Source organism: Eretmochelys imbricata, chromosome 4 (assembly GCF_965152235.1).
Source record: "Eretmochelys imbricata isolate rEreImb1 chromosome 4, rEreImb1.hap1, whole genome shotgun sequence".
Lineage (NCBI taxonomy): Eukaryota > Metazoa > Chordata > Testudines > Cheloniidae > Eretmochelys > Eretmochelys imbricata.
In genome coordinates, this window is record NC_135575.1 from 141432121 (window position 1) to 141453627 (window position 21507).

The following is a 21507-nucleotide window of genomic DNA, read 5'->3' on the forward strand; positions in this document are numbered from 1 at the left end:
ATGCAGTAAAGCAGCAACAGTCTGGAGGACGCTGCTGGGTTTGGCTCTCCTACAGTACATCAGCCATGGACGCAACCATCCACCGAATTTCAAGCCAACATTCTCTTAGATACCAGCTTCCTGCATTTGTTCTTGAGAGCAGTTGTTTGCTTGATGGCTCTCTTGCCATAAGTTTACATAGTTGTAAATTTTAGGCTATAAAAAGACTGTAACCATAATAGAAATCATAGAAATGTCAGGCTGAAAGGGACCCTGGGAAGTCATCAAGTCCAGCCGCCTCCACTGAGATAGGACCAAATAAACCTCGACCATCCCTGACAGGTGTTTGTCCAACCTGTTCTTAAAAACCTCCAGCGATGGGGATTCCACAACCTCTTAACTATCCTTAGAGTAGTTAGAAAATTTTTCCCAATATTTTACCTAAATCTCTCCTGCTTCAGTTTAAGCCCATGACTTCTTGTCCTACCTTCAGTGGACATGGAGAACAATTGATCACAGTCCTCTAGATGGATTAACTAGCGTGCATACCTATCTTGGTGGTATCTGAGATGTTTACAGAACTATATACATCAATATGAATGATCTGACAAAAAATGAGGTTTCTTCTTTTCCATGATCCAGAGACAGGTAGCATGTCCTGAAACTTATTTGTTCTTATCCTTCTGTTTGTCTCAGTGGTGTCTGGCAGAGTCCCTGTCTGTCTCGCCCCCTCCTGGCCTTGCCCTTCAGCACAGCTCCATCCGCTTCCCCTGAACCAGCATAAGGACATAATGCCTACCGTGCCAGCATGGTATCTCAACACTGGTTCCATTTTAGGCAGAAGAATCCACTGCAGGGATTTAGCCACGCGACTCCGGTTCTTTTTAATGGGAGTTGTGTGACTAAATCACGTATTTGCCCTTGAAAATCTGAACCCAAAACTCCAGTGGAATGGAATTGTGTAAACAGATAATCACAGGGCATGAGTGAGCACTTAAATATTTAGTAAGGGCGGGAGGGTCTGGCCATCATGAGAATGTCTGTTGAAAATGTTTAAAATTTTAGACTGTACAAAATCTTTTAACCAGTTCTCATCCAGACCAATGCTCAATATAAATACCATAGATTCTGCTAATGCATTTCTCTGCATGGCTGTCCCAGAATAATATTTCCTTGTTGATGGAAACCTCTTGCTAGGTGCAGGTAATAACTGGAAGGACTATGTGGTGTATTCAGAAATTACTATTTTTCTGTGACTTTAAGAGGCCAAAATCAAGCCCACAATCCTGCTTTGACTTGCAAGTAAATAACATTGTTACCTTGTTAGAAAAGGGAACAGAGCTGCTAATGGGAGAATGCAAAAGTATTATCAGTTAGACTGGTAGAAAAAAGGAAGATTTCCTACACAGCATGTAGGACAAAAAAGGGAAGCTAATGAAGCACAAACCATGACTACAAAAAGAAAAGCACTTGTGGCACCTCAGAGACTAACAAATTTATTTGAGCATAAGATTTCGTGAGCTACAGCTCACTTCATCGGATGCATTCAGTGGAAAATACAGTGGGCAGATTTATATACACAGAGAACATGAAACAATGGGTGTTACTATACACACTGTAACGAGAGTGATCAGGTAAGGTGAGCTATTACCAGCAGCAGAGCTGGGGGGAGGGGGACCTTTTGTAGTCATAATCAAGGTGGGCCATTTCCAGCAGTTCTTACAACTACAATACCCACCTGCTGAAGTGAAGAAACAGATTGACAGAGCCAGAAGAGTACCCAGAAGTTACCTACTGCAGGACAGGCCCAAAAAAAGAAAATAACAGAACGCTACTAGCCATCACCTTCAGCCCCCAACTAAAACCTCTCCAACGCATCATCAAGGATCTACAGCCTATCCTGAAGGACGACCCATCACTCTCACAGATCTTGGGAGACAGGCCAGTCCTTGCTTACAGACAGCCCCCCAACCTGAAGCAAATGCTCACCAGCAACCAAACACCACACAACAGAGCCACTAACCCAGGAACCTATCCTTGCAACAAAGCCCGTTGCCAACTGTGTCCACATATCTATTCAGGTGACACCATCATAGGGCCTAATCACATCAGCCACACTGTCAGAAGCTCATTCACCTGCACATCTGCCAATATGATGTATACCATCATGTGCCAGCAATGCCCTTCTGCCATGTACATTGGTCAAACTGGACAGTCTCTACGTAAAAGAATAAATGGACACAAATCAGACGTCAAGAATTATAACATCCAAAAACCAGTTGGAGAACACTTCAATCTCTTTGGTCACTCGATTACAGACCTAAAAGTGGCAATTCTTCAACAAAAAAAACTTCAAAAATAGACTCCAATGAGAGACTGCTGAATTGGAATTAATTTGCAAACTGGATACAATTAACTTAGGCTTGAATAAAGACTGGGAGTGGATGGGTCATTACACAAAGTAAAACTATTTCCCTTTGTTTATTCCCCCTCCGCACCCCCCCACACCCCTGTTCCTCAGACTTTCTTGTCAACTGCTGGAAATGGCCCACCTTGATTATCACTACAAAAGGTTTTTTTCCCCCTCCCACTCTCCTGCTGGTAATAGCTCACCTTACCTGATCACTCTTGTTACAGTGTATATGGTAACACCCATTGTTTCATGTTCTCTGTGTGTATAAATCTCCCCACTGTATTTTCCACTGAATGCATCCGATGAAGTGAGCTGTAGCTCACGAAAGCTTATGCTCAGATAAAGTGGTTAGTCTCTAAGGTGCCACAAGTCCTCCTTTTCTTTTTGCGGATACAGACTAACACGGCTGCTACTCTGAAACTATGACTGTGACATCACATCTTGTGTTACCTTACTAATGTGGAGTGTGTTGAACCGGTGCACAGTACTGCATGCTCTGTACACTAAGTGGGCTGATTTCATTCCCATCCCATTTTAAGGAGTCTTCTCTTGTTTCCCAGGATGCCCGCCATGCTGCAGAGGAAGAGATTTACACTAATCTGAACCAGAAGATAGACCAGTTTTTGCAGCTGGCAGATTATGACTGGATGGCTGCTGAACCGGGCAGCAAAGCCAGCGATTACCTGGTAGATCTCATTGCTTTCCTGCGCAGCACCTTTTCTGTGTTCACACACCTACCTGTAAGTGACAGTGGTCTCTTTCTTTGAAAACTGGGAGTGCATGGGGGTTCTAATGCCACTGTAGAACTTTTGGGCTGTTCGAAGTTTAGTGTACATGATAATGTTGTGCTGTTGTCATGAACAGAACTGATTTTTCAAATAAGGCATTTCAAGAGCTATCGGAAGGCAGGCTCCCTCGGGGGGCTCCCTCTAAACCGCTCCTTAAAGTCTGAGAGAAAAGTATAGAGCTGTTGATTTAATAAAAAATACGGTAAGGGATATAATTAATGAGGTACTCGGTTTAAATTTGATTTTAAACAACTGGGGTATAGTTTAATTTTAATCAATGTTAAGTGACTACTTGAGAAAAGGTACCACATTTGAGAATATATTTTGCCTTTGAGTTTTTCATTTGCAAATTTTGTAACCATGTGCTCATAATGTCACCAGTTCAAAATAGAGCTCTGCATCATATAGCAGAGAGTAGCTTTTTCTCTGTTTACAATACACCTGCATTTTCTTATTTCTAGAAAAATCATCCCATTATCCATTGAATTGTGTTGTTGACCTGGAAGAGTATAATATCCTATTTAGTAAAGTAAACTTAATAATCAGGCATTTTCACTTATCCACAAAGAGCTCCTTTTTTGTTAAAATTTATCTTGGGCCCTATGGATTTCTCCCTGGTAATAATTTCCATCAGTAGAACTTTGAAATGTCAAAATCATTGAAAAATGTATTTCTATTACATGTGGTTACATCTTTTCACGCTTTCATTTTACTACTTATCATTCACTCTGGTAGCTGCCCAACTCAGTGGCATCTGGGCACGTAGTTTGTTAAATCTCATCAACCGTTATATAGACTAAAAGGCTGACCCTTAAGCATTTGTAGTTCTCTCTGTCTTAGCTTCATCCTGTTTGTTCATCTCTCTGACTGAACTACTACAAAGGTTTTAGACCACTCGTCAGTGTCATTTAGCCAATATGAAAGCCAAACCCTTAGTGGTACCTTTTTGAAATCCCACGCCTTTGGCATCTTGGATCCCATAAGGGTCCTTGTTGTGGTGTCTAGAAGATTTGACAGCTGGAAGGGAATTAGTTCTGATTCCTAGGGAAGGAGAAACAGCCAGAGGCATGGTGAGAAGGATTTGTTCCAGTTAATCAGATTTGAAGACACCACTGTGAATGAGGTGAGAAGGGGGAATGTTAAGCATCGCAGCTAACTTTTGGGGGAGAGATTGGGCTGTGGTGGAGAGAGATTGGAGAGTTTTCACCCATCTCTTCCTTTTGGGTCACCTATGTTTTCAAAATGACTCCATCCCATATTGCAGCGTAGATAGAGAAGTGACATGTCAGTTGCCAGACAGGGACTCGTATCAGAACCAGACTTAGAATTTGGGGATTGCTGGCTCCCATTTGGATTCTTTAACTACTAGATGTCTTCTTACTAGGGATCTAGATATAAGTACAATGACCTCTATCGTGGGTTGTCATCAGGTTTTGTATCTGGACCTTCAGCCCCATAGCACATACCTCTACTGCTTGAACTAGCGGAGTAATTCAGTTAGCTGGTAGCAAAAGTAAGGTTTTGCTAGGTAGAGATGGTACAGTAAAAAGTAAGAAGAATTCATACTTTCTCAGTTTAGTCTGGATGCTTTATTGGTGTTTTTAATGCCTGAGCACCTGGGGTGATAGGAGAGGCATGGTTTTGTAGGAATCCAAATGAATATTTATTTGGGAAAATAAATAAGTGTCCACAAAATCATTGCAACATACCTCTTCTCCTTCAACCCTTTCACACACACACACCTGTCAGTAAGGAGAGAAACTCCCTCTTTGTTCATCCTCAGCTTCTGTGGTGTTTTGCTGTAGACCTGACTGACAGGGTGTCTTTTCACTGGAGCATTAAGCATGGCTAACGTGGGGCTGCAAAGAAGGAAAGACATGCCCGCAGTGATTTATGAGATGGATCTGGAGTGATTTATCTTCCTTAAAACTTTAACGTTTCCTTTTCAAATTAATCAAAATTGTTTTGGGAATAGGAAAGGCATCTGCTTACTCCAAAAAAAAGATTGAGGCGGGCAGAAGCAACCTCTCTATCAATCTAATATATGTAAAACTACCCAGCTGCTCAAAAAGTCACTCTGCTTTTCCTAACAGTGAGGATGCCAGGTAACAAGTTAACAACATTGAGCCAGCACGTATATAGCACCTTATCCTCAAAGCATCATACCAAACCGAATCCTCACAACTGCCCTGTGGAGGTGTGGGAGATAGTTAATCAGATCTAAAAGTGTGATCTGTAATGCTGCAGATCTGGCTTAATTAGTTTGTACGGGGAGGTGGGTGTGGAATTTTTGATATTTCAAAGCTATGTTCTTTACAAGAACCGTGTGACTGTGCCTTCATTCTAAGTTGCTCAAGGGTTCCTCTGTAACTTGTAGCCAATGTTAAAGACAGGGAGAATTGTGACATTGTATATATCCTGGTTTTGTTTTTTTAAAATCCTTTACTTAAAGTATATTGACTTCATTGTTAGCCTTGGTCTCTTTTCTCTCCCATTCTTGATGGGTTTTCCTGATTGATCCCATAATTTTGCTTTGTTTCTAAGGGCTTGGCTACACTTGTGAGTTAGAGGGTATTAAAGCAGCCCCGGACGCCGTAGCTCACTACCCGTCCACATTGGCAAAGGCATGTAGAGCGCTCTGACTCCACGGCTAGAGCGCTCCTGGTACTTCATCTTGGCGAGAAGATTAACGCTTGGTGTGCCTTGGTTGAAATGCCCGGGCCTCAGTGTGAACGAGGTGTTGCATTACTGCGCTCTGATCAGCCTCCGGAAACTTTCCATAATCCCCTTAAGTCAAGTGGCTTCTCATTGTTTTGAACTCGCTGTAGGAATGCTGATATGCCCTTTGAAAGCTCCGTTTCTGACATCCGGCTGCTTATCTGCTCCGAGACAAAGCAACCATTACTGTGGAATGCTGTGTGGGAGAGGGAGACGGGGGTCTGTTGCAGTCTGAACTTACAAGACAGAATGCCAACATGCTCTCAGCCCCCCAAAAACCCACTCTCTCTCCCCCCCCATACACACAACACACTTCCTGTCATGCCCCGCCCCACCCACCCTCCGTTTGAAAAGCACATTGCAGCCACTTGAATGCTGGGATAGCTACCACAATGCACTGCTCTCTGTGGCTGTTGCAAGAGCTGCGAATGTGGCCACGCCAGTGTGCTTGCAGCTGTCCGTGTGGACAGACTGCAGCGCTTTCCCTACTGCGCTGTACGAAGGCTGGTTTAACTCAAAGCGCTCTACGTCTGCCAGTGTAGCCATGCCCTAAGTGGGTTGTTTTATTGTTTTCAAATAAAACATCAACCATTATGCACAAAAGAAATCCCAAGTCTACCTGTATAAAAGCAGTATGTAGAAGCAATACAAAAGCGGTATGTACTTTGTAGAAGAATATGGATGAAAGAGAAAACAACTAAACAAAAAAGATGAATTATAGGTATATATGAGAGTATTGCTAAGGAATAATAGAGCCTTTCACCTCTAGCTTGCTGGTTTGAATCCAGCCCAAGTCGTCATTGACAGAATATTACTACCATGGGATGAGTGTTGGTGCATTGTGTGAAGAGAGTTTGCAGTCTCAATTTCCCCCCCAAAATTACCATCATGGTTGCACACTATTAGCTGCTTAATAAGAGAAGTAAAATATTGAGTGGTCCATGGAGAGTGAAGTTTCCTCTCACTGATAGAAATGGCCCTGCAAAACAGGGTTGAGACCTGCTGAGTTAAGAGCCCCTTTTCCCTGGCCATCTTGCTCCTGTTCTGTGGTTACTTTGTTTCCCAGGGTTGTTGATCAGGCACCTTTCACAGTTCTTGAATTCACACAATTAAAAACATCACAAATATTCTCCACTAATTTTTTTAACTTTTCAAATTCACCAGAATAAAAGTCAACATTAGTCTCTGGAAATGACTAATAGCAAGAGACAGGTTAAACGGTAAGCATTAAAGTAATCCTTGAAAATGTTCATGAAAATTTACCAGCCCACACTCAAAAGCAACTTGCCTGCCTTTCATCATGATGATCCTAATAAAAGTTTGTAATGTTTTGCTTGTTGATCAAAGAAACTCACCATGGCATGCAGAATTTTCCCAAGGCTACACAAAAGTTACACAAAAAGGACCAGACCTGAAGTATAACCCTGAGACGAAGCCCTGGTCCTGCAAAGAGCTATTCACTTGCTTAACTTTATGCATGTGAGTAGTTCCATTGTCTTAAATGGGACTGTTCCTGTGTATCGAAGTCTCTGCAGAGTCAGGGCTCTAAGCATCCAGCAGATCAGATCTACTTGCAGAACCCAAGTGCCTCAAGTCAACATTTCTGCTGAAAAAATTAAAGTGGTAACTCTGAACAGTACGCAGGGTAAATCTTGGTCTGAGAGCTGGGCTTTGGTCATGTAATTCTGATTTGAATCCACAAGAGATCCTAAACTTTCACGATAGCTGTAAGGTAAAATTTTAATATTGACCCAAAGTATTACAAATTAGTAGAACTTAAAAAGAACTTTGAATGTCTCCTTTGTTCTCATACATTCAAGTTGTATTTTCCAGTTTCAACTCCACGGTGTCAGCTTGGACTTGGTCGGGGATAATGGGAGGGAAGTGTCTATTGTAGTTTCTACTGAGTCATCTATCATGATTGGGAGAGAGCGAAACAGTAGCAGGTATTTCTAAGGAAAATGGCAATTTCCTTAAATGCTGAATTCCCTGTTAGTTTTTTTTGCTCTCATCCTTTGACAGCATTTTGGCTTTAGATATGGATTTTTAGAGCACAGATTAGTATATTGATGGCTAGGATGGACAGGGCTGCTTAGGGAAGGACATATTTGCATTCCTTCCTAACTTTCTGCTAGTTTGGGAAGATGGCAAATGCAGCACTGCAAATTGGAGCCAGGACCCAGCAGCATGTCTTTAGCACATGTTGCAGGGTGAAGAGTTCGTGGTTAAGCCATCCAGACTCTGGCACATAACACCACAGCACAGAACTTCCATGGTGGTTTATAGCCACAATTTAAAAATGGTCTGCTAAGTGCACTAAACGTCTCAAAACAAATAATATGGTATTGGGAATAAAAGCACAGCTAACATTTGGCCCTGAGGCTCTTTCCTTTCTGAATTAGCAAGTGCAAGTTAGTTACGATATGCTGCCTGCCTCACTGTTGGTAAGGTAGCGCACTCTCCTTCTGTAAAAGTTTTAATAAAATGCTTTGCTAAAAAAAAAAAATAGGTGGCTTCCCCGCTCTTTAGGGAGCAAAGGGCCACAGTTTAAACAGATTAATATTTTGTGCAAAACGCTTTCAAGAGAATGAATGAAAAAGCCTTTTGTCCACGATGGCTGATTGTTGTTTTTATTTCTTGTTAGACAAGCTAATGTAAATCGCATTGACAAGGCTACTCCAAACACACTGATTTGTTGACTTTAAGCCTTTCAAAGATGGAGGGTTGTGTCAACACCTACAATGAGCTGTCAGGTTAACAAAGCAAGGATGTTTTTTTGCTGGGGGCGGGGACGGGAGTTGGGGAAAGGGGTGTGTTTTGTTTTTATTTTAAGTTTCCTTTAATCCTCTGTTAGTCTTGTATCTTGATAACCTCCTTTGGAAGGTAATCGGCTGAGGCCAAGAGGTGACAGTGACCTGGGAAAGGGAAGTAATCTTTCAGCAATCCTACAACTGTAACCTCTCCAGTCTCAAGCAATTCAGCATGAACTCTTTGCACAGGGAGTCTTTTCCTGTGTGTTTATTTTTGCCAGATGGTGAACACAGATTTCAGCTGTAACTGTGTAAACTGTATGGATTCTTTACTTGGGATGCTTTGTCCAGTGCCCCATTAGCTGTATCGACATCTCTTTGCAGTTGCAAATGAACGCAGTGATTCTGGCAGTTCACATGTTTTGTAGAGAGAACTTTAAAAGAGAGGTAGATTTTTCTTATAAAGAAAATGGTTTCCTATGTTGCTTTAGTAGATGAAACATTGCCTCCATAACATATTGAAAGAAGGAAAACAGTGCATGGAAGTAAATTCAGGACAAATCTGAGGTTTATTGTAGGCATAGCCTTGACTGTTTTGGTCAAGATGCTCATCTTACAGTGTCCTGGTGGAAAATATCTGGCGTGAAAACAGAATATGAGCCCTAAAAACTTCATTATATTGTAGCTTAATACTGAGATAATAGTGAGGTACTGAGATAAGGGTGTCAATTTAAATGTGTGTGCAGTTCTTTAATATGCTGTCAAGTTTTTGAAGTGACAGCTTTAGTGAGAGTCTCGTTTAAAGAGTAAGCTTTGTTGTAGGAGATGATCACGGTACTCCTGAACTGCTCCCACCTCACTACATTTCACACTGTTCCTTTGCTCTCTGATGCATTTGATTTAAATTCCCTGTGTTGTCCTCTGTAGGGGGATGTAGATGTCCATTCTACAATGTCGGTGAGTATGACTGTGTGTTGTATGCATTCAGTATGTTCTGCTCGCAGTTCAAATATTAGAGGGTTATTTGAACCAGAAAAGGTCTGTATTCTGGGAGGGATGAAGATAAGTAGAAAAGCAGCCAAAAGCTTAATGTTTCAGAGTAGACGTTTAACCCTTTCGCTGCTGCCAGAATGTACGATTTTCCCTCCATTTATTATCAGAAAGTGAATAAATAGAGTGTGTCGGAGCACAGTGAAGAAGCAGGTTTCCTGACATACAAGGCGCTCTCGGTTCAATAAGTGGAGCACTGACATAGCATCTTTTTAGAAAGAATACTCTAGAGTGAGCTATCACCCATAAACCTAGTCTGCCAGGATCCCTTACCTGCTTCAAAGGCTGCAGCAGCCCTTCTAGCCATGGTGGACTGGCTAGTACTTCCTCCCAAACCCATTAGCACCGCTCAGAGACCAAGGACCAAGCTTTGTCCTGAGCTGATATCCGCAGTACGACAGGCAGAGGCAGTGAGTATACTGGCACCAAGTGGCAGGGTTGCAGCAACCTTACGAAAGATGAACGCTTCCCAAATTGTTGAACTAATGATGAAGATCTCCATTTAAATGGTGCCTTTTATTCCAGTACATCATAAATAATATAGATATTATGTATATAGTGCTATTGAAATGCACTCACCTCTGGGGTATGCTTCTTGCCTGCTACACCCTTCTCAGTAATGGGGAGAGGGGTCATTTAGCCAAATAAACTGAGGCAAATTCCTATGAAGAAAAGTACCATGGGGGTCTTTAATCTCCACTTAGCAGACTTGGCCTTTGTTTTTAATATCTTATTTGAAAAACCCTCTCCCACGTATGCTGTAATCTACATGTTTCCCAGTATGTGTCTTCCTCGCACAGCTGACCCTGCTGGGTTTTGAACCTGCGGTTCCACAGAGTCTAGATATTCCCAGCCTGATGCTTTAGACCACTGAACTTTCCCCTCTGGTTATAATGCTGGAATATTTTCTCAACGATTAGTGCAGGCTCTTCTTGATGTTACTATCACGCTATTTGGATTAGCGCAAAGAAAGCAAAGCTGACCTCCAGGACCTGCATTCTGGTTCAATGAATGCCTCTAATTGTTGTCATTTATGCTTGTTTTCATGTTCAGTAGAAAAACTAAGACATTTTCATGGATAGATCACAAACAAACTGCATTCTAGCTACCTTGTTTTTTCTGTTCCAATTTTTGCAAGCCATGGCACGTGTTAACAAGTGCACCTCATTATTGTAGACACAGTTCTGCTCTACTCAGTTCTCTGGTGTAAGATAGTACACATTAAGCTGTAGTATTTACCCCAACTGTAAGCTTCTGCATTTAACCCATGCTCTTTATTAAAGCTGCCTGTTGGCTGTGACACTAGTAATGACAGTTCATGATGCAGTTGGATGCACATACCCCCTTTCCTGGAAACTGAGCATAGCTATGTCTTGAGTGCCTCAGCCTTCGGACATCTTGGGGTTCCTAAATCAACATGTAGGTCTCAAATCAAGGCCAGCTTCTGAAAAGAAATTGGTTTGTTAAATCAATTTGAGGCTAGATTCCATCAAAGCGATGGCTCAATTCCTGATCCCAGTCGCTCATCCTTTGCATCAGCCGGGACTCTGAGTGCTGTGGCCACTGCATACTCTGCCTCTGCAGGAGAGGGGTGCCTCTCTGATGACAGCACCCTCTCCCCTCCTATGAGATTTAAAGAAGCAGTGCTGGTTATTGTCTTGTTTTTGATCCAGCCTGGGGTTATCCTCAGTGCACTTTAAGGGACAAGAAGTCCAGCTTCTGGCTTTTTAGGACTTCCACTACTCAGAAGCCAGATAATATATTTCTTCTTTAAATGTAATCCAGTGCTTAGACCGCTATGGAGTCAGCTTCCTGTGGAGGGGGGTGCATTAGTGTCATTAAGCTAAATCGGTGAATAATAATCTTTGTAAGTCCCCTGCAAAGTGTGAGGAGTGAAGGAATGCCTTCATATGGTGGGGCTGTACTAAACTGGTTTTAGTTGATTTGTTTTTAACTGCCACAGATTTTTTTCCTGTAACTCTCTAGTTTTTTGTTCTGTAGGTAGTTTGAACTAATTGATCGAGCAGATCACTAATTGCAGTGTGCATTTTAAAAAATAATTTTTAAAATAAAACCTGATAGCGCAAAGTTACAGCATTTCAAAGATCCTGAAACCGGGTTTAAAGGTGGCTGTGGACAATAGTCATCCCAAATAACGCGGTTTCCTCTTGCCTGTCTGGATAGACAGAAAGAAATCCTGTTTTAACCTAGGAACCAGCTAGGTTTATGCCATAGCATGGCTATAGCATGTTGGTGTGGACAGAAAAAAAGATGAAGATTAGATGTTATATGTAACTTGTCTGGGACACAAAGGCAAACATGGCTACATTTTAGTGAAGATGAGACAATGCAAAGTTTCTGAAATACCATCCATGCAGTCGTCAGTGTACTCTTTTCCGTATGTCTCCCCGCTGCCTCCCCGGCTTGATTCTTCTCCTGTTCCAGTCAGTGCGAAAACTGTCATTGGGTTGAATGGGTGCAGGACCAAACCTCCCGTGAGTTTGGGCATACTGCCCCTGAAACCCAGCTGGGCCTGGGAGCAAGAGATGGAGATTGTGAACTGGAACAGGGTCACCTACCTGGTTGTGCACTGCTGGGCTGCCTCACCTGTTTTGGTTTGATGTCCATGTGTTACTGTCCTGTCCTTATAAAGGGTTTTTAGAAGAAGAATTATCCAGGGACAAGACTGACTTTTGGTTAACCTGGGGAGGGCTGGTTAACTAGAGGCTGGGTAAAAAGTTATCTTATAATTACATGGTTTCTTGTGTGCTCTCAGTACTTTGAAAAGTAATTGAAGCCAAAATGCCCTGTGCCATAAATCCTTTAAACCAGCATGTTCATATTCACCTAGATGTGACTTGTTTAGTTACATTGGCCATGTTTGGCTTTGGGTTCACTTCACAGACTGAGTAGTTTTTAAAAAAAACATGATATACTTAAAGTTTTGCAATAGAAAAACCAGGCATATGAAACTTTGAAATTAGCAATAGAAAACCCGTCTTCAGAGGTAAGGGATTCAAACATGCTTGTTGTTTCCTGCACCAGAATTCCAGTGCACAGCTTCCAAAAGCCTTAATGGGAGTTGAAGTGTTTTCCCTTTAGGCTCAAATTTAAGTGAAACAATAGACTTTGCAATTATACGCTTTTCTCTTATTTCATGCACTGGTCACATTAAATCTCATAAGACTGCCCTTGTGTATGTGAAAAGGAATGCTGATTAACACCACATCTGCTTCAAAAGCCCTCGCTATCTAGCTACATGTAGCCACAGGAGCAGCCCAATCTGCCTCAGAGGAAGGAGCAAGATCTTCAAATGTAAAAGATTTCTCTTTGGTGTTTCTGGAATCCCTTTTCACAATATTGTCGCAGAAAATGCACTAAGAGTTGTTGTTCTTTTCAACAACAATTGGAGTGATCAAATACTATAATAGCACTATAGAAATGACTGTGATTAATCATTATTTATGGAGCACTGTAAGTGTGCATAGCATCTTTAAAAGTCTATTTTTAAGAGACCTTACAGTCCAGATTAGACATAATAGAGGGCAAGCAAGGTGCTTAAGTGGTTTTAGCTCGATTCTCAAACTTAGAAGGACCTTTTTCATCGTATTTTGTGAGTGGTAATAAGTGGAGTGAACCAAGCTAAAATTCGAGCCAAATACCTTCGCTACCGCACTTTCCAGTGTAACTTCTACATGTTTTAAACTGTGTTTTAATTTACATACTTGTTTCTTATAAAAATGTAACATGAGTCTAAATGTTATGTGCCAGTCATATTGTTCACTGGTCCTTTATAGCCAGTTCTCCAAACCCTGCTCAGAAAGGAAATTCTGTCAAGAGGGAGTTGATGGCGCATGGGATTGGAAATGGGATACTGTGCTTTTTTGCTTCTAAGTTACTAGTTTGAGTCTGGCCTCCATCAGTGACGTAAGTCAGGTCTCGGTCCCATTCCTAATAGACTTGTGCTCATCACAAGACCATGTTGCCCACTTTCTGACAATCTCAGCAAATAGAAGTCTAAATACACAAGGAGACTGAACTAGTCACATCAACAAGGGTAACGTATGGGGAACCTTGTGCCACTTCATGTAAAGTATCTGCTGTGTGGGTGGATGCAGAACATCATTTCACCTTTCACATAATACTTTAAGATCGTTTCCTAAAGTTGTTGCAATTTTTTTTATAATATATTCCTGCTGGTTTGTCAGGGCAAAACGTCTGCCAGTTAAGGTAATAAAGATTACTTTTTAAAAAATAAACACGGTTTGAGCTCTCTGAGTATACATTAGGGGAAAAAAATCCGCTTAATCAATTTTGTTTCCAATATGGCAGCTGCTTCGTATTTAATGGAAAATCTGCCTTTTTCCAATGGAAAGAATACTACTCCCAAAGCAAATACGGAACAAAATAAAAGTCACACAAGAGCAGCATGAAAATATGTCATATAGTTTTCTGGTTTCAGTTTTGGAATGGTGGTCACTGATAATGGTTGGGCACTGGGGATGTTTCTATCTAAATGCAAATGTCAACATCTAGGAACAAAAAATTTAGGTCATGCTTACAGGATGCGGGACTCTCTCCTGGGAAGCAGTGACTCTGAAAAAGATTTGGGGGCTGTGCTGGATAATCAGCTGAACATGAGCTCCCAGTGCGACGCTGTGGCTGGAAGGGCGAATGCAGTCCTTGAATGCATAAACGGAAATCTTGAGCAGGAGTGGAGAGATTATTTTACCTCTGTATTCGGCACTGGTGTGACCACTGCTGGAATCCTGTGTCCAGTTCTGGTGTCCACAATTCAAGAAGGATGTGGATAAATTGGAGAAGGTTCAGAGAAGAACCATGAGAATGATTAAAGGATTAGAACACATGCTTTATAGTGGTAAACTCAGGAGCTCAATCTATTTAGCTTAACGAAGAGAAGATTAAGGGAAGATTTGATTAGAGTTCATAAGTACCTACATGGGGAACAAAAAATTGATAATAGAAGACTCTTCAATCTGGTTGAGAGAGGTCTAACATGATCTAATGGTTGGAAGATAGAGCAAAACAAATTCAGTCTAGAAATAAGGTGTATATTTTTCACAGTGAGAGTAATTAACCATTGGAACAACTTGCCACGGATCATGGTAGATTCTCCATCACTGACCATTTTTAAATCAAGACTGGATATTTTTCTAAAAGCTCTGATCTAGGAATTATTTCAGGACAGGTCTCTGGCCTGTGTTATACAGGGTTGGACTAGATCACAATGGTCCCTTCTGGCCATGGAATGGATGAATGGTTTGAAACAAATTAGACCCATTCAGAAAGTCTCACTCACTTAGAGAACAAGAGGGAGTCTAGTTGAACAGTGAAAGACTTAACTCTCCTAAATATTTTCCGTAGTGTAAATGGGATTGAGAAGAACTGTATATGGCCTCAGACTTTCCACATGTAAACAGACTCATGAAATGAAATCTTTTTTTATTTGAAATGCTTTTCAGTCATAGGTGACTGGAGACCCCAACTGTTGAACCTTCATGTTTCTCCAATAATTCCCTGGCACCTTCATCCAAAAATCTCAGAGCACTTGACAGACATGATGAATTTAGTCTCTTAGCTCCTTTGTGGGGCAGGATAAGTGTCCTCTCTCTAGTATGAGTGAGCAAGATGATGCGCGTAGTGAGTCTGTGGTGGAGCCAGGAATAGAATTTCTGTCTCCTGAGTCTGAGACAGAAGCCTTATCCACAATACCTTCCTTCCTTAAGTTTTGTTTGTGTAAGAATGTAGTGCTGTGGAAAAGTGTCCTATTGACAGCTCAAGAGATAGAAATCCCTTATTTCTCCACAGTCCAGTTTACAGCATGGAGAATAGGCAATGCGAGTTTCCTTCATGCTGCCATGGCAGCGTGTCTCACCCCTGTTCCAGAGGCACCACTTGAGAAGGTGAGAAGGGAGTTCCATTGCCATGGCTCACTGAGTCCTTAGCTTCTCAGCTGAGACTTGCATCAAGAGTGTCAGTCAGCACCAGTTGTGATGTGAACGCTTCCAGGTCCCATGTCTTATAGTCAGGAGAACACCACTTACCTGAGAAAATGGGCTCTGTATCTGAAATTTTAAATCCATCCTCATCTACTGAAACAATAAACTCAAGTCCCTAGTTTTACAGCTCCCAAGATATAGTCAGAGGTTCCCACCCTCATTTTGAACTTCAGACAGTATCATCTCTATGAACCCTTTAAAAACAATCAAAGATGAAGAGGAGATCTTTGTATTCTCTTCACTTCTTTGTGAAATAGGTTACAGTTTTGCACCTAGAGTACTACAAATTTCAGGGGGAAATCCTTTTTATTTCCCTCTGCTTTTCCTTCTTACCTCAGACCTTGTGGTTCTCCTGTTGTCTCCATCATCCATCCAGGAAGGATTTGGATAGACCACCCTTCTGGATCCATGTGTGTTACTCTTGGCTGTCAGATGGGTTACACTCTTGTCATCAGGACTAAGAAAGCTAATTCCACAGTAATCTCTACACCCTCTTTGTTTTGAAAAAAAATCAAGAGTCTTAGCATGTACATGTGCATTATAGGTCAGAACAGCATCCTCTGTTTAGAGAGTAGGTAATTAAGAGGAGAGATGATGGAGGTGTACCAAATAATTAATGATCTAGAGAAGACAGTTTGGGAGCTTCCTTTTACCATTTTCCCAATCCAAGAACAAAGGAACACAATTGAAAATGAAAGGTAGAAAATTCAAAACTGCTAGAGGAAATAATTTTTCTTACATATTGTATTAATAATCTGTGGAAATTTCAGCCACTAGGTATCACTGAAGCCAAGAGTTTAGCAGGGTTCAAAAAATGATTAGACATTTACATGAATGAGAACATCCACAATGACATTAGGTAGGATAAAAAGTATAAGGCATACAATCCCTGGTGTTTCAAGGCAATAAGACAATCGCTAAGTGACACAAATTAGGAAGAAACCGGTTATTCCAGAATTATCCACTATGACGTTTACTGTGGATTTGTGTGCTAGACCCTATGGTATGTTAAATGACACAGCTTCTTTGGAATTAAGCAGTTGCTCTGTGTATTTGCATAGGGGTAGCCTTAATGGTTTCCAGACTCTAACTTAGTATCAAAATACTGACCTGGCTTTTCAGAGAAATATCTGTGCCTAAGCACGTACTCACATACTAATACATAATGCTTTGAAGAAACTGTTCTTTGGTCAGTCTTGTCAGCTATATTCCAAGACACTTCCCTCCTCTCCTGCCCTTCCTTTTGTTTATTTTCCCTTCAAAAAATAAAAGCCACACATTGATTTTAAGACAACACAACAAATGCAAGGGAAATGCCTTGGATTTTGACTGCACGTCTTTTTGCTAGATCCTGCATGTGTAACACCTCATTAGCGTAGTGGTAAGTATCTCCGCCTGTAACATGGGAGACCGGGGTTCGATTACCTGATGCGGGGGGTGTGGAACTTTTGAAACATTAACTACCACTCCATCTGCGTATGCATGGATCCAAAGTCATAGAATCACAGAAATGTAGGGCTGGAAGGACCTCAAGACATCATCTAGTCCAGCCCCTTGTGCTGTGGGAGGACAAAGTAGACCATCCTTGACAGGTGTTTGTCCAACCTGTTCTTAAAAACTGCCAGTAATGGGGGTTCCACAAACCTCCTTTGAAGCCTGTTCCAGAGCTTAACTATCCTTAGAGTTAGAAAGCTTTTCCTAATAGCTAACCTAAATCGAACCTTGTGGTAGATTAAGCCCATGACGACTTGTCCTACCTTCAGTGGACGTGAAGAATAATTGATCACCATCCCCTCTATAACAGCCCGTAACATTTGAAGACTATCAGGTCACGGCTCAGTCATCTTTTCTCAGACTAAACGTGGCCCTAGCTTTTTTTAACCTTTCCTCATAGGTCCAGTTTTCTAAAGCTCTTATTTTGGTCGCTTTCGTCTGGACTGTCTCCAGTTTATCCACATCTTTCCTAAAGTGTGGTTCCCAGAATTGGACACAGAACTCCAGCTGAGGCCTCACCAGTGCCGAGTCCTGAGTTCACTTTTCACAGGGGCAAACTCTCGCTGTCTCTCATTGATGAGTATCTGCAATTCATAATGGATTTGGATCCCTTTATGCCAGTGGTTCTCAAACTTTAGTACTGGTGACCCCTTTCACATAGCAAGCCTCTGAGTGTGACACCTTCCCCCCCCTTATAAATTAAAAACACTTTTTTTTATATTTAACACCATTATAAATGCTGGAGGCAAAGCGGGGCTGGGGTGGAGGCTGACAGTTCCTGACCCCCACATGTAATAACCTCGCCACCCTCTGAGGGGTCCCGGCCTCCAGTTTGAGAACCCCTGCTTTATGCCTATATGAAAAAAGGCTTATGGGAAAGCAGCTGACATTGTGGAACAGTCATGGCATCTCTAAATTAGAAATCAGGTATTTCCTTCTGATCTCTTTTTTGCTCAGATCTATGGGTCAAATCCTGATAGACCCCGAGAGTGTGCAACCGTTGACTTCAGTGGTAGTTGCCTGTGCGCAGCAATTTAACTCCTGAAACAGTATCCTCTGTGATGGAACCTTGACTCTGGAAACTCATTCTCTCCCCAGGTTGGTCTGAAATAGCCTCAGATTGTTGGCCCGTGACACATTCTGCAAAGCTAGTCTATTTTCTTGAGCTCTTCTGGTTGTCTGGTTTATTTTGCTGTGTGGTGAGGATAAGCTGCTGTCTTTGCTATTTTGTTATATGGGTTGGTTGTTGAAAAGTGGCAGTTGACTGAAAACTCAGTATCTGTCAGATGACATGGTGTGGCAATGACAGAGAGAGCACAATTTCCCTTTAAAGTAGGAATAGAAAATAAGAATAGTGAGTTGGCAACTATTGACTTCTTAATGGCATACCCTCCGTCTTATAAATATCCGTGGAGGTCAGCTAGTTAAAGATGTCATGACACCCTGTGAATTTTCTTGCTTTTGCTGGACTTTAGCACAACCTTGATGAACGCAATTACACAATCCAAGGGCAGCGTTGTTCCATATATTATCGCAGACCGCTGGTTGTGGCTTGAGATGCCATCCAGACTCCAGGTGAGAAGATCTTTGAATTGCACTAACGACTACATTTTTAAATCACGTTAGCCATCGCTGTGTTTCAGGGACTTTGTGGTTACTAGTATTTTTACTTAGACAGGTATGGAGAAGACATGGCAATTTCTCAGAACTGTGTTTATAAAACCATACAATAGACCAGTGGCTTCCAAACTTTGTTGGTTCACAAACCACCTTCTTTTAAAAAAAAAAAAAAAAAAATCATTGTCAAGTGAAATAATGGAACTTCAAGCTCAGATACCACCAGTAATATATGGATCACGGTTTGGGAATCCCTGCTATAGACTATATAGTGAAGTCTGACTAGCAGCTGTAGGGGGGGAGAATACCTGGCCATATTAGTCAGGCAAACCTATTGTAGAATGTTGCTGTAGTAGAATGCAGGTCCCAACTTTGTTTAAACATGGTGATTTTCTTCTGGTAGCATGCTTTCCACTATAGAGCTAAATCCTCCTCCCCCACTCCAAGCCCAAGTACCTGAGTTTGGCACAGGGGGCATTATGCAGAGAAGTTGAGGAGCTACAAGGGATGAATTCCCCCACAAATGCACGCAAGACTGATGGTTGGTAGTAGCATCCCCATCTCTTTTGAACCAGCACTCTTTTGTCTCTGATCAAGTCTGCCATGGCCTGTCATAGGGGGAAAGGAGGTCTCTCAGGACCCAAACCAATCTTTGAAGGTGAGGATTCTATAGCACAAAGTAATAGCTTGTTAGGAGTAAGCAGGGGCTTACAGATGTTAGTGAGTCCTGCGTTGTGATTGGCTCCAGGGATTTCACCGCTTTAGAAGCGGGATTATGGACTCCGGGATGATATCACTGTCAGCCAGTTTGGAGATTCCAGTTGTGCCCAGATCCCTAAATCTATTTCATGTTGTTTAAAGGTAACGGTTTGTTTATGTAGTCACCACTTCTCCTGGACTTCCGTAAATTTGGGCACCAGAATACCTATAACCTTACAATGACCGTATAATGTGATGAAACTGACAAGGTGTCCAGATTAAGTGGCAGCTATTAATCCAACAGGAGTTGCTCTGTGTTCAGAACCCTCATGATATGTAAATACTGTTCATCACTAGCTTTAATTTAATGGTTAGAAAATTTCTTCCTCTTATCCTTGGCAAATTTCAAAGCCACATAAACTTCAACCGTGTCGTTTATAGCTTTGTGCCAGTCCCACTCTTCTTCAAAGTCTGTACACAACACACTGGCCTCAGTGTTCAGGCTCGTGGGATCATTCCACATGGATCCAGTTCAAATACAGAGCTTGACACAGTCTGCAATCAGAAAGTGGCCATTAATCTTTCCATCTGATGAAGTCACACACCAGTCACCTATTCCTTTGAAACTGCAGATTGGTCATGTCTAATGCAGAGACATGTCTCAACCTAGAGCACATTTCCCTCTTAAAACCAACTAACCCTCTGAACATTTTTTTCACACTGTAAACAATTTTGGGGAAAAAACATTTTCCCTTTTTAATAAAAATACCACAAAACAAACCTTCAGCCCTGTAAACGGAATTAATGTTCTAAAGCAGGAAAAATGCAGAGGTGTCTACAAGTAAGTTTATAGTTGTAAATATGCTGGTGAATGGTGTGACGTAATTGACGTGGTTGCGTAGGAGGATTTATGGAGGCTTGCAGATTTCAAGATTCTGCCATTCACAGCATGCACTGGGTCTTTTATATAAGCAAGGTGACTTTCAAGTTCAGATACTAAAAAAAAAAAAAACCAACCCTGAGATCAATAATTACAAGGCCTAATTTTTAAAATGTGCAGTTGTGCACCTAATTTGTGTATGTGATTGTATTATGTGTAGATGAGTGTTTGCTTGTACAATTCAGTACTGGACACTTGTTCAAGCAATTGCTTGATTTGCACTTGTAGTTGTAGTAATTATGCACACTAGGTGCACAATTTACATGCCTGACGTTTGTTTTAAAAAAAAAATCATCCCTCTAATATTTTTGAGATTGGATTAGAGACCATAGTCAAGTACCGTAGTTTACTTTTACAGGTGTTTGTTTGCCTGTAGGTCACTGGTTTTTACTGAGCCCACATTGATAATGATTGAAATTTATTTTCTGCTGAAGAAACTTTTTAGTTTAAGCCCACATCATAGGGGGTAGGTCTCCAGATAGGTTGCCCCCACTTCTAACTGGGGGGGACGGGCGGGAAATTGCATATGTTTGGAGGTATCTTTTCAGACCTGAGATTTATTGCTTGGTTAGTGGGAGGAAGCTTGCAGTGAAATTGATTGATAGATAAATAGAAAACTTAATTCTCCACTTCTGTCTGTTTGGGATAGTCTGTGAAGAAAAAATGCATTTCAAAGAATGAGTCCTAAGTTTTGATACATTAGGCTCTTAATATCTGTGATACTCTTCAATTCACAGATGGCAAAAGTGAAGCAAACAGCCTAAGGAGCTTACCTGTTACGTGTAGCAAAACCTAGAATAGAACCAAGAGCTCCAAGCCTTGTGCTCTAACCCTTAGGCATTGGTTCATCCTTACAATGGTCCCTTCTGACCTTAGCATCTATGAATCTGTGTACAGTAGTAAACAAAAGCACCGGAGGAGGGAGTGCATAGAGGGGTGAGGAAATCAGTATTTGCTAAGAGGAAAAATGCACTATAGGGTCTTTTTTTTCAGTCCTCATATCATTCTTGTAGCTCTTTTCTCTACCATTTCCAATTTG

General features: G+C 41.5%; 1 protein-coding gene across 4 annotated transcripts in view; it reads left to right on the forward strand.

The window, feature by feature from the left end:
• EXOC6B (exocyst complex component 6B) overlaps positions 1–21507 on the forward strand; it is a 449711-nt gene that overhangs the window by 284166 nt on the left and 144038 nt on the right. For all 4 annotated transcript variants that reach the window (XM_077816057.1, XM_077816058.1, XM_077816060.1 and 1 more), the window contains one exon: positions 2953–3132. In XM_077816057.1, the coding sequence (XP_077672183.1) occupies positions 2953–3132 (180 nt within the window). The remainder of the gene's footprint in view (positions 1–2952; positions 3133–21507) is intronic.